The 13,261-nt window shown below is 49.0% G+C and overlaps 1 protein-coding gene across 1 annotated transcript in view; it reads right to left on the reverse strand.

Annotated features, from left to right (window-relative positions):
* Positions 1–2,330: 2,330 nt before the first annotated feature.
* Positions 2,331–13,261, reverse strand: part of ANKS3 (ankyrin repeat and sterile alpha motif domain containing 3) — a 32,577-nt gene continuing 21,646 nt past the window's right edge. The window contains exons 11-17 of the mRNA XM_063143178.1: positions 12,424–12,548; positions 11,191–11,332; positions 10,023–10,195; positions 9,203–9,288; positions 6,250–6,333; positions 5,945–6,039; positions 2,331–4,882 (exon numbers count right to left, since the gene is read on the reverse strand). Coding sequence (XP_062999248.1) covers positions 5,957–6,039; positions 6,250–6,333; positions 9,203–9,288; positions 10,023–10,195; positions 11,191–11,332; positions 12,424–12,548 — 693 coding nt within the window. The 3' untranslated portion in view covers positions 2,331–4,882; positions 5,945–5,956. The remainder of the gene's footprint in view (positions 4,883–5,944; positions 6,040–6,249; positions 6,334–9,202; positions 9,289–10,022; positions 10,196–11,190; positions 11,333–12,423; positions 12,549–13,261) is intronic.

Genomic DNA, 13,261 nt, shown 5'->3' on the forward strand with positions numbered 1-13,261 from the left:
AGGGAAGTCCTGCTCAGTTTTGCTTCTGAACATTCAGCAGAAGGCAAAAAGCTTGTCATAGAGCACCTTGGCTGACGTAACGCACTCTACGCCCGGCTCAGTTGTGGGACTCTGGAATACTCCCTCTTACCAGCCTCGACAGTGAAGCCCAGTGCAGGAGTCACACGACTAAGGTGCGGCTCAGAAGAGGACAAGCACTTTGTGGGAGGCAGAGACCAGCATCCACCTCTGCTTTCCTTACCGCTGCAGCGCAAGCCATGCTCAGTCCTCCTTGAAAAGCAAAGTGCTAACTTTGGGGAAACTCTTCTCCCTGCACCTCCTAACCATCACAGGCCTACTCTGACCAGCAGCAGACACACGTTGCATCTGATGGCTTACTGTGAGCTATTCCTTCTTTCATAGGCAGTGTTCTCCTTCTGCCTGCACAGAAGCACTCCTGCTTTCCCAGTGGGTGAGAGACTAAAGAAAGGGCGCGGTTTGGTCCACCCTTTGCCATGGTGATGCCCAAGCTGCGCAAAAGGACATGCCAGCGTGCTAGGAGAGGGGCTGAATTGTGCCTTATTTTAACCCACTGCAGGGGGAGCAGCTTCTACTCACTATGAAGCATTCATCTCTCTCTGCCCGCTTTGGTAATATGTATAGGTGAGACCATGACCCTCAAGGGAAGAGTGGAGTTTCCCTAACCTAACTGCTGGCTCTGTTTATAATGCGGAGGGATGTGCAGAAGCATCCTCCTTGCCCAGGAAGTACACTCCCATCACTTAGGCCTCAATGACCTGGGGAAGATGGGATGTCAGGAAAAAGTATTTAAAAGGCTACCTTGGAGATGCTATGAAGAGAGCCAGTGTGGTGTAGTGACTAAAGTGTCGGACTGGGAGTCAAGAGATCCGGGTTCTAGTCCCCACTTGGCCATGGAAACCTACTGGGTGACTTTGGGCCAGTCACAGACTCTTAGCCCAACCTACCTCACAGGGCTTGTTGTTGTTGTGAGGATAACACGGAGAGGAGGATTACGTACGCGGCCTTGGGTTCCTTGGAGGAAAAAAGGTGGGATATAAAAAAGATGAAATAAATAAATAACATGAAGATCCCTGCCTATTCCGGCATTGAGAATTCAGGTCAAGTGGCGTAGCCCAGGCAAAGGAAGTTTAGGAAACATTATGTGAACTCAGCCCAGTCTGGCGAGTTCCTTTGGACAGAACCCTGATGGAGGAAGTTCGCATTTGCACGTTTCCAAAATAATGTCAATAAATACTTTTCGGCAGAACAAATGCTCTTTTTGGGGGGTGGGGGCATGGCAGGCTCTGCCAGGGGGGCTGTGATCTACATTCTACACAGCTCTAAGGGAGGCAACGGTGGGCTTAAAGGATTCCGAGTCCGGAGGGAGGAACTGGAGAGTACAGCTCTTCCCCACTAGAATGTTAGCATCTGCTAACATTCTAGTGGGGAAGAGCCAGCGTGGTGTAGTGGCTAGAGTGTCGGACTTGGGAGTCAGGAGATCCGGGTTCTAGTCCCCACTTGGCCATGGAAACCCACTGGGTGACTTTGGGCCAGTCGCAGACTCTCAGCCTCACCTACCTTACCAGGCTGTTGTGAGGATAAAATGGAGAGAAAGTGGAGGACCACGTGATCTGCCTTGTTTTCCTTGTAAGAGGGAAAAAGGTGGGATATAAACACGATAAATCATCATCATCATCTCCTGGAACTTGCTTTCAGGCTTCCCTTTCCTCTGCAGATTCTGCCTTTCTTCGGAGTAAGTGCATGCTACGGTACAGCAGCTGTAGTGTTTGTGTCCCGTCCTTCTAACGGGACACAAACACACACACTAACCACTTAATTGCAGGCTTGTGAAAATATAAACAAAACATGAATCAACCCCACCAATCTGGATAGGATTCAAAGTATTCCAGTTGCTACTCTAAGTGACACCAATGTCAACCGTGTTAACTGTCATGGGACCGGCTTTTTCAAGGGATAGCGTTCAGTTCTAGCCCAGGACTGGTGTGTTGGTTCCTGGTCGACAGCTGGTTGGCCACAGAGTGCTGGACTAGATGGACCCTTGGTCTGATTCAGCATCAGGGCTCTTCTTATGTTCTTACGCAGGTAAGGTCTGAACAAATGATCGGAAGCGGAGGGTCCCATAATGCGATGCACTTCCTGTAGAAACGAGCAGGGTAATGTTTGGAGAAATGGGGGTTGAACCATGCTGCTATTATCAGATGGACCAGGGTTCTGTCCAACACAGAAGAGAGGACGAAGAGAAACTGCAAATACCCGATTCATCCATGGACACGGACATCGTATCCACAAGCAGGCAGCACCATTGACAGTTAAGAATCAAAGTGATTTATTTCACAAAAGAGTACGTTGTTAAACTTTGGTCACCAAGGTTAACAGTTTGCAAAAAGAACACTGGGGCCCCGAAAGTCGGGGGGAATCGGCCCTTCTGAAGGACACCCTCCCGCAACCTGATGCGCTCCTGATGCGTTGGGACTGCAACTCCAATTGCCAACAGTCCGCAAGACCAATGGCTGTGCTGGTTAAGTATCAGAAAGGCACCCAGATAGGCTGCTCTCTCTAGTGCACTTTGGCCTTTAAAAGGTTCCAGATTTTCCATTTAAAAGCACTGTTGCTCTTTCCGCCACTCAGACCAGCATATAAAAAAACTGACTGTATTTCTTTTTAAAAATAATAATAGTAATAATAATAATAATAATAATCCACAATTTCTGGTTCTCGCAAGCACCAAATAAAGTGGTTAACCTATGTCTGAGCTGTACCACTTCAAACTGCAGTGGATAATATACAAGATAATTCCCTGCGCGTTAGAAAGGACTAGTGTGGCAGGGAAGAAAGGTGACAACCTCTAGTACAGCCACCTTTAAGGGTAGAATCCTTCCCCAACTTGGGTCCTCCAGCTGTTTTGGACCACAAGACCCATCGTCCCCTAGCACTTGGCCAAGATGGCTAGACTGGTGGGAGTTCAGTCCAAAACATCTAGAGGTCACCAGGCGGAGGTGGAGGCTCATCAATTCTCTTTTTGATAGGGAGGAAATTATAATTTAAGCCCCACGTGCAGCTGAAAGTAGTACAGTCTAGCCATGGGTTTATTGTATTTGTATTTAAAATATTTATCTCTCACCTTATGTACAATTTGAGGCAGCTAATTTAAACCTCACAATAAAAACAATAAAACTATAAAATAATTTACCATCTTGGTGCCTCAGAAGGAAGCTGAACGAAGTAGATTTCACACCAGACCAGCCTCCCTTTGCTGAGACTCCTGTAAAAGGCCACGGAAGTTTTAAAGGCACCCATAACCCTTTGCGTTAACACGGGTGGAGAGGAAAGAGTTCATTTTGCAGGACCGATGCAAGTTCTGAACAACAGCATCGGCCACTCTGCTAAAACACGCACCCTTTCTAAGTAAGCGGAAGATTAGTCTGCACGTTTCAGATAGTGGAAAACCAGGGTTTACCACAGATGGGAGCCAACCAAACCTAGCTCTCAAATGACTTACCCTGCAGAATACAGGTGTCTAGTTAACACGTTACATTACTGGGTCTTCACACCATGCAGGTGTGAAGTGAGCTAAGGTTCAAGGTTATGTACACGGACTCCATGTGGCTGCACACGCAATCAGTCAGAAGCAAGCGGGAGAAACGAAAGGGTTTCATCTCCTTCCCCCAATCAAGCTAGCCCAAGGGTGGGGAAACTTCTGACCTTCCAGCTGGACTTCAATGCTCATCAGCCCTAGTCAGTACGGGCAAAGGTGAGAGGTGGTGGGAGTTGTGGCCCAACATCTGGAGAGCTGCAGGTACCCCACCACTGGGCAAGTCTCTGAATGAATGAACACAACCTATTCAAAGGCTCCGGGACTGCCAGTTTCTGTTGCTAGCTAGCTTGGGGAACGTTCTGCTCCCATGTCACGCTGAACACGGGATTTGCATTCAGAAGTGAGCACAACTCTGATCGCAGCTCCTCTTATGGGAGTGGCCCCATAAGAACAGCAGCAGGTTGTCATGAGTGGCCAAGAGTTCACAGCTCTGCAGAGGAGCACCCTGGCCAAACCATGAGCCTCCCAAGGTAAGTCAGCAGGAGGATTTACAACTCCCATGTTTGTGCCCACAAAGGGAGCCTCATAACATCGGAGACTAATAAAGGCCCAAGCGGTCTGCTAGAAGAGGAAAGGACTGGGAACGCCCCAATGGCTATTGCTAAAGTTGGCGCTTTCACTGAAGAATCATCTCAGCGTGGAGGACAAAAGGGAGGGTGGTTGTGCACCAAGTTGTGTGTGTGTGTTCCTTGCTTTCTAGCACTGATGAACCTTCCACCTTGCCACTGCTGCAGTGGCTGCTCACTTACACGCTAAACCAAACATGATGAGACAGGACATGGGGAGGGTCCTTGCATTTCTGCAAACCCTCGGGGAGCTCCAGTTCTAAACCGGTCCACCCCACAAAAAGGGGTGGAGGACCCCAACCACAGAGTCTGATGGCTGCAATCTTTCCTCCCACGTGAGCCCAGAGAAGGGGACAAAAGGAGAGAAATTTGGTTGCTGAAAGATGCCACTTCTTTGATTTGTAACCAATACCAAACACGCCTTCCATGGTAAGTGACGAACAACGTCAAGTCACCTGCTTGGAACCTTCAAACTTTCAACTTCAGCAGGATTTAGACCCACGCTCCTCCTTCGGAGGCAGGGTCTCTGCTTCGCCCAGATGGGGGCTCCTTTCTACGCCACGTCTCGCCCGCTTTCTCCGGACAGGGACCGACGGCTCTCGCTGCAGACGGCCTGCGCAGTCGATTCACCTTTCACACTCGCTCACTCTCCCAGGCAAACACAGCTTCTGGGTGGAAGGGTCACCCGACGTCAGAATCTCTGCAAAGGGAGGCGGCAGCCGGTAAAACAGGAGGCAGGAACGCTCGTGTCACTCCAGCTGCAAACATTTACAGTCCACTTCCACTAACAAGAACGTAAGACCTCTGCTGGATCAGACCGAAGATACGTTCAGTCGTTCCATAACTTGTTCCCTAGAATGCTCAACCAAATGCTTCCAGGAAGTCCGCAAGTAGGGCTTGACGCCAAAAAATGTCCCCCGCAATCAGTAGCATGCTGCCTTTGGAAGCCCCAGTTAACAGGCGCTGATAGATCTACCCTTCACAATGTGGTCTAGTCCCTTTTTTCAAGGCTGTTTGAGCCAAGGGCCGTCCCGTCTTGTGGCTGCAAGTGACCTTACTTAATTATATGCAGTTTGAAGTACTTTGTCTGTCCTGCATCAACTGACCATCGATTCGCCGGGTAAGCCTCAAGTTGAAACGTTATGGGAAGGGAGGCGGAGGGGGAGAGTTCTCTCCATCCACTTTCTCCGAAATCCAAAGTTTAAACCAGTTTGACAGCAGTTCTCACTGCCGTGGCTTTTCCCTGAGCAAGGATCATTTTGCAAGGGTATCGAAGATGCTTTGTCGGGACTCACCCGCTACCAGAGGTTTTAACTGGAATCAAGCGTATTTTAACTGTGATATTTCTCAACTACGAATTACTGCCGGTGGAGGGTGGGGCGGGAGAGGGAGGCAGCTAGGAATCCCACTACCCCTTAGCAAAACAATAGCTTCCAGAGTTCTTATGAGGCCTGTTTGCATTCTCTTCCCCTCCTTATTGTTTGACTATGATTTTATTAGATTGTAAGCCTATGCGGCAGAGTCTTGCTATTTACTGTTTTACTCTGTACAGCACCATGTACACTGATGGTGCTATATAAATAAATAAATAAATAAATAAATAAATAAATAAATAATAATAACGCAGACAGAGCGAGTGAGTGGGACGGCTTACGTGGACCGCACCATTGTGCTACCAGCCCGCCTTTCTCTTCGCACTTCCCGGCACCGCGCCACCCCACACATACGCACAGCCCTCGTTCACCAGCGCTCTCCCACGCACCTTCCTCCACTGCTAGGGGTGTTTCCGGGCCGGCTTGCCCTTCTCCGGACTCTGCAGCCTCTCGAGATTAAGGTTGACAGAATGAAGGACTTTCCCTACGGACACAGAACAGCTCAGTTGTCACAGGTGTCAAGGGGACAGAGGAGATCTTCCACGGGGGGAAACCAGACGGGGCGTTTCCCCTCCTCCCCATTGTTTCATTTAGATTCACAGCAGCGGCGTTTCGCAGCCATCCGCCACCGCTAAGGAGTTGTTTCCTTTCCAGGCGAAGGGGGATGTGAGCGTTTGAGGCCTTTTAACCTTACCCATTTCTCCCACACACTCCTGCAGAAGAGTTGACAGCTCAGGCAAGCTGAGGACCTTCAAGGTGGATGGCCATCCTTCTGGGCCTAGGAAGAATTGGCAGGGAGAGTCAATGCCTCCTGGCCTATCACCCACCGGCCGTACGTGAGGAGAGAACAGCATTAATAAAGAGGGATCAGGACAAAGAGTCGAAACAAGGTCTGCCGACTGGAGAGTCATGGCTGAGTCAGCCCCCCAACATGCTACCCACATTTGAATTAAGGAAAGGAAGGAAAGGAACCTCTCGTGCAAGCACTGAGTCATTACTGACTCTTGGAGGGACGGCAGCTTTCGCTGACGTTTTCTTGGCAGGCCTTATAGCGGGGTGGTTTGCCGTTGCCTTCCCCGGCCGTGATTACCTTTCCCCCAGCTAGCTGGGTACTCATTTTACCAACCTCGGGAGGATGGAAGGCTGAGTCAGCCCGAGCCGGCTGCCTGAAACCAGCTTCCGCTGGGATCAAACTCAGGCCGTGGGGAGAGTTTCAGCTGCAGAAACTGCTGCTTTACCGCTCTGTGCCACACGAGGCTCACATTTGAATTAAGGTGCGGTCAAACGAACAGCCTTCATAGTTTTACTTGAAACGAAAATCAGCAATGGCGTCTCCATGTGTTTTTCACATGAACCATTCAGGACCCATGAAAAACGTGAAGGCAATGGGGTTGGGGACGAATTGGCCTCAGCAGAAAGCAGGTCCTCTGAAGCCACCTCCCTCCCTCAAGCCTCTGAAGTGCAACGGGGGCATTCCTCTCGTGCAGCCTGAAATACCCTTTCGGGAGTAGGAAGGGGAGTCTGGGCTGGAGAACTGCTCCAAGGAATTAAAAACAAAGAACAAAACTCAAAGCAGCAGGAAAGGCCACTCAGGAAACACGGAAGAGAAAGGACATTCAGGAGAGGTTTAGGCTGCAAAGTAATGACCGTGCGGCAAAACAGAGGCCCCCTGAAGAACAGACAAGGCTTAGAGACGGTACACCGAAAGTAAGGCTGCAACACTTATAGCGATCAGTCAGAAGACGAGCCCTTTTGACAGGTCCAACCTTTTCAGGCTGATTAAACTGAGTGGCACCTTAAAACTTCTAAAACTGATGACAGCCACCATCTGAGGAGGGCTAATAACCCCCCGGTTATTCTGAATGTCACAATCTGCTGCAGTGTCAGGGAGTGAATTCTATGCTTCCTTGACACATCTGGGCTCGGCGGGATTTCTAAGCATCCTGCTAGGATCGTTCTCCAGTTGCCCCATTCTAATCACTCACCAGTGGCGGGGAGAGCTGAGCCTTATTATCTAATAGGGCTGTGCGCTGCTTCAGCGCTGAATCCAAATTTCCGGAAATGGCCCTTTATGGCTGCTGTTGTGTGCAACATTAGATCAACAACAAGACAGAGCTCCCTTCTTGGGTAAAAACAGCGGTTTCTATAGAGGAGCGAGTGGCTGGTCTGGTAAGTCCCGGACAGAGTGGGTGGGCAGCGGCGCGACGTGGATTCATCGGGGCAGGGTGAACGCAGGGGGTTAGGGTGCCCTAATATCCCTTGGCCTTACACTGGGCTTTCCTGGATGCGGATCTGAAGTGATTCGGATGTGGATCAGGTGGGGCCTGATTTGAAAGCTCTGAATTGGCTTCCAGTGCGGGTTGGCAGGAGGGTCAGGGCACAGCGCTATTATCTTATTTTTATTTATTTATTTATTTATTTTATAATACACAAACCACGTCCATACTGATTGACAGATTTTGTCTATATGCCATCTGTGCTAGACACAAGCCTGCTATATTACACCTGTCATCTACGGAGGTCCTAATAAGCAGAGGTGAGGCAGCTCCTATATCTGGTGGATATTGGTGAAACCGGGCATATAAAGTCTTATCATTGGGGCCCATTCTAGCGTTTAAATCTCCTCCCATGATGACACGGGCGTGGGGGTAAAGATCCAAACATTGCTCCACAAAGTGTTCCAGTTCTAACCATAATTGTTTGATTTGTACATGCAGACGCTGTGGGGTTATATAAACATTAATACATAGCAAGGCACTCTGTTGAAAACATAATACCACCGCCATAACCCACTCCTTGTCATGTCCATACTTACTCTGTAACCCTTCCCATTCCCTCCCTACGCTTGTCAATTACATCAAATCCCAGCACTTAACATGCAAAGTGGAATGATCTCATTAGTTGTGACGAGTCTGACAAAACACTTCAAGGAGGTTGTTGGTTGTCTGGTTTTTTATGCGTCCCATAGATTTCTATAGGCCTCTGCCATAGTTATTCTGTTTGGTTCCTTTTTCATATAGTCTATATATTTTTTTTCCAGCCCGTCCTGAAGGTGTCTCTTTTCTTTATCCCTGTATGTGTTCTTAACTTCTGCGTCAACTTTTCGTTTATTGCTACGTCCCAGATTTTCGCACAGCCCTATTATCTAAGCACTAGCTTGGCGGCCGCAAACATGGGTTGCATGCATGTGAGCAATCAGTGTGGTGGGGGAGGATCGGCGCATGCCCCTGCTCCTCTGCGCCCAACAGAGAGAGGCAGCCCTTGATCAAACCAGTGCCAGCCCCCAAACAGGCTTGTAAAAACTTGTGCCGGCTTGTAACTTTTGTGGGTTTCTTCAATAAGGCAGAATAAGCTTCTTAGTTAAATTCCCCAGGTCATGTGGGTTGGCTAATTCCCCCATGTTCCGTTTTGTTGCTCCCGATGGTAAAACATTAATTGCTCCCAGTCATCACTTCACTTGGGGGGGGGGGGGCGGAATTAAGCAGGAATTTCCGAGAGCTGCTCAGCAGCTCAGGTCTGCTGACATCTCCATCAGCTTTCCTGCCTGCAGTTGTGTTACTGTGGCAGCTACTCCCCACTGACTGCATTCTCATAGATGCTTGCTGCTCAGACCTCACTTTGAATATTTATCAGATCTTCCTACTTACCAGCTGGCCGCTGCGCTTTAACGTCCGAAAACCGGCTAGCTGCACGCTCCTGATTCATTCGGGAAGACAGTTCTGCCTGACAGGCCCTACCAGAAAATCCCAAATATTGTCAGCGGCATGATGCGAAAAGAATTAAAAAAACACGTGCAAGTCATCAGGACAGCGCAATGTCAGTATCATAGAGTCCTGGAGTGGCAAAATAATCCTCGCGAAAATGTGATTTCAGAGCTGTGCAGCTAAGGCAGAACTGAAGAGAGGCATTTACATCAAGCTTGAAGAATTCTGCCATGTTGACTATTTTGCCTAATTTATTCTGGTATTGCAACAGTTAAGGAGATATGCAGGGGATGGAGCCCTGCCCTCAGCTACTAAAACCCTTGCTCAGCCTCCTCTACGGCTCTTGAGATTTCACTAAGCACTGGCCACACACTTTCAAGCATATAATCGTAATTACAGGGGCTAGAAATGTGAGTTTTTACTTTTAAAAAAAACACCCTAAGTCAACTTGTGCTTTTTCGTTGAGCCTTTCCAGAATCATGATTCACATATAACTCTGCTTAATTCCAATGAGAAGAACACGGAGGCAGCGGTGGCAACTCCTACATTAGGCAGGGAAGGTTAAACACCAGAGGGAAGGACAAATTCCCAGGCATCAAGCAGCAAAGGCTTTGGCAGCTAGCAAGGGCAACTCGGTGCCCCAAGTTCCACGTTTCTGATCTGCCCATCCACAATTCTGATCTAACCCTCAAGGGATGCAGGAGCTGACAGAGGGTAAAAGCAGGGGCCCAAGGTGAACACGTTTGTGGGAAGAAGAACTCACTGCATCTGTTCTAGGAGGATCCCAGCGTTTCTGGTGATGGCCTGCACCTCTTGAAGGTTTGCCTGGGCATCGCTCCAGGCCACATCCTGCTCCATCAAGCAGCCCTCGACCACGGCACGCAGCTCCTGCTCCTGGGACACCTGCCCCTTCAGCACTTCCACCTCCTCACACTTCTGCAAGGGAACATGGCAGAGGGGCTAAGAGACGAGGGCCTGGAGTTGTCGATGCCAATGAAGGTTCAAGAACGACTGCTAAACCTTCCTGCACAAGGACAACAGCGGTTTTTGTATTTCATTTTACAGTGGTTTAGAAGGAGAGAAAAAACACCTGCCAGCTTGGCAAAAAATAATAATAAAAAATATTATTGCCAACAGAGTTCCAGCTCCACCCTTTCCACATTTCAGGCTCTTCATAGAATCATAGAATAGCAGAGTTGGAAGGGGCCTACAAGGCCATCGAGTCCAACCCCCTGCTCAAGGCAGGAATCCACCCTAAAGCATCCCTGACAGATGGTTGTCGAGCTGCCTCTTGAATGCCTCTAATGTGGGAGAGGCCACCACCTCCCTAGGTAACTGATTCCATTGTCGTACTGCTCTAACAGTCAAGAAGTTTTTCCTGATGTCCAGCTGGAATCTGGCTTCCTTTAACTTGAGCCCGCTATTCCGTGTCCTGCACTCTGGGAGGATCGAGAAGAGATCCTGGCCCTCCTCTGTGTGACAACCTTTCAAGTATTTGAAGAGTGCTCTCATGTCTCCCCTCAATCTTCTCTTCTCCAGGCTAAACATGCCCAGTTCTTTCAGTCTCTCTTCACAGGGCTTTGTTTCCAGACCCCTGATCATCCTGGTTGCCCTCCTCTGAACCCCCTCCAGCTTGTCTGCGTCCTTCTTGAATTGTGGAGCCCAGAACTGGATGCAATACTCAAGATGAGGCCTAACCAGGGCCGAATAGAGGGGAACCAGGACCTCATGTGATTTGGAAGCTATACTTCTATTAATGCAGCCCAAAATAGCATTTGCCGTTCTTGCAGCCAATCTTTCTTCTTAGCTAGGCATCCAATGGAGTACCTTTCTCAAGAGGCCCCAGGCCAGCACACAGGTGCCACGAATGGGACGTGATAATACACTCTCTATCCGGAAGCAGGTGTGCAGAGCCTTTCTGACGCTCTTACCTTGTGGAGCTGAATGGCCAGCTCCTGCATTTCTGCCTCCAGACGATCAGCGTAGGCCAGTTCGAGGGCATCCCTGGGAGGCTGGGCGCTGCTATGCCATCGGGCAATGGCAGACGTCATCTTCCTCTTTGGCCCAAAGAGACTACAGGGAAAAGCAGGAAGAGATAAAGCAGCAAAGCTAATGGCCACCTCATTGCTGCCTTCTCTCGTTGAGAAAGAACATGGGCAGGACAAAACCGTCTTTATTTTTTAAGACTGGTCTGTTCTACACTGATCCGGGGAGACCAGGTCTGCACCGTAAATATCCACATGCACGATAGAAGCTTCAGAAAGATCTGTGTGTTTTTAAAGGAATGCTAATTTCTGCAAATCTATATATATATTGCTTGGGTTGCATCATTTATATAGGTAGTCAAGGGAGGGAGGTGTTATGTGGCACTATAGCTCTGCCTCCCCACCCCACCCACCCCACAAACCAGTGGAAATCGTATTTTGGCATGAGGTTTCACAAACATAAGAAAGTGAGAGCTGTGCTGAGTAAGACCACGGGTCGACCAAGTCCAGGATTCTGTTCACACAGTGGCCAACCAGCTGCCCACCGGAAACCCACAGGCAGGACATGAGTGCAACAGCACCCTCCCGCCCATGTTCCCCAGCAAATAACGCATAGATCCTGCCTCTGACACTGGAGGTAACATATCGCCATCAGGATTAGTAACACTGCCCCTGAACCTATGGACTAAAAACGAAGTATTGTAAAGGAAGCTGACATTCTTGGGAAGCTGAATTCTGTGTTTATTCTTATAAAAATCACACTATGCATATGATTAACAGCAGTAAACGAAGGATCCGTTCAGTTTATGCGATCTGCACAAAACAGAGCTGAAATAACATTCTTAGGAGAAAGCATCCCTATAATGAACTGAGAAAGGAAGTGCCAGGATTCACAATTCTTAGACGCTTGGGCAAAGAGGCACCTCAAATTCTGCCAGCAATGACAACAGAGTCCCAAGGATTTAAGTGCAACAATACAGCCCAGGATGGAACGATCTTTCCCAGGGATGCTTCCTATGTTTCGGGTCACCAAACTGGGAGCAGTGGACATAGATGTAACCTGACTGAGAACCACAGGGGAGAATTCAAGCTTTAAGTGGCAAGAGCGGAGGGACTTGGGGACAGGATTTGTAAGGTGTCGGACGCCCCAGCTTGCCAAGGAGAGCTCCGGTAACTCACGTGATGCCAATCTCTTTCAAGTCACTCTCTGTTAGAGTCAGGAAAGTGCGAAGGTCCACATCTTGCTCCTCAAACACCTGCAGGTACTTCAGACAGCCGATCTGTTCCAGGAAGGTGGCGAGATCCTGCAGCCCAGGCAGAGCAAACAAAGGGAGAGAAAAGGAGGAGTTCAGGATTGTTGGCGCTCAAGGCCAAGAGGAAGAAAGCAGCCACTGCTACTTATTAGACAGCTCTGTTGGCATCAACCTGCGAACACCATCCGCTTCCTGTGAGCTCACAAACTCACAGGAAGTCATCTGCTTTGCCGGAAAAGCCAATGTGATGTAACGGTTAGATAGTTGGACGAAGGTTGGGGAGGAGGGTGTTTAAACCTCCCCCTACTCAGCCGTGAAGTTCACTGGATGAACTTGGGCCAATCGCGCTCTCCGTCTACTTTGCAGGATTGTTGTGAGGATAAACGCGGAAGGGGAAACCACGTACCCTGCCCTGAGCTCCCTGAAGGAATCTGGGTGGGGTCTTAAAAAGCCCATAAAAGAGGACCTTCCCTGGGTTCTCTGTAGCATTCAGTTACAGAAACATGGCAGCGACACCCTCTGCTATGCAGTAACAAGGGGGCCTCTGGCACCACCAGCCTCAAGTGACGTCTACTACTAAACCTCTCCTTCGCTGCCACTCCCTATTCTTTATCTTCTAAAAGAATACGAGGGAATCCTAAAACCTCGTGTGTGTGTGAGTGTGTGTGTGTATTATCCCCCTGAAGTAACACATATGACTGAGCAGATGTGGTTGATAAAACAAAGTAAGAATAAAGTTTATTCATATAGGAAAAGATTTTGAA

Source organism: Elgaria multicarinata, chromosome 17 (assembly GCF_023053635.1).
Source record: "Elgaria multicarinata webbii isolate HBS135686 ecotype San Diego chromosome 17, rElgMul1.1.pri, whole genome shotgun sequence".
Lineage (NCBI taxonomy): Eukaryota > Metazoa > Chordata > Lepidosauria > Squamata > Anguidae > Elgaria > Elgaria multicarinata.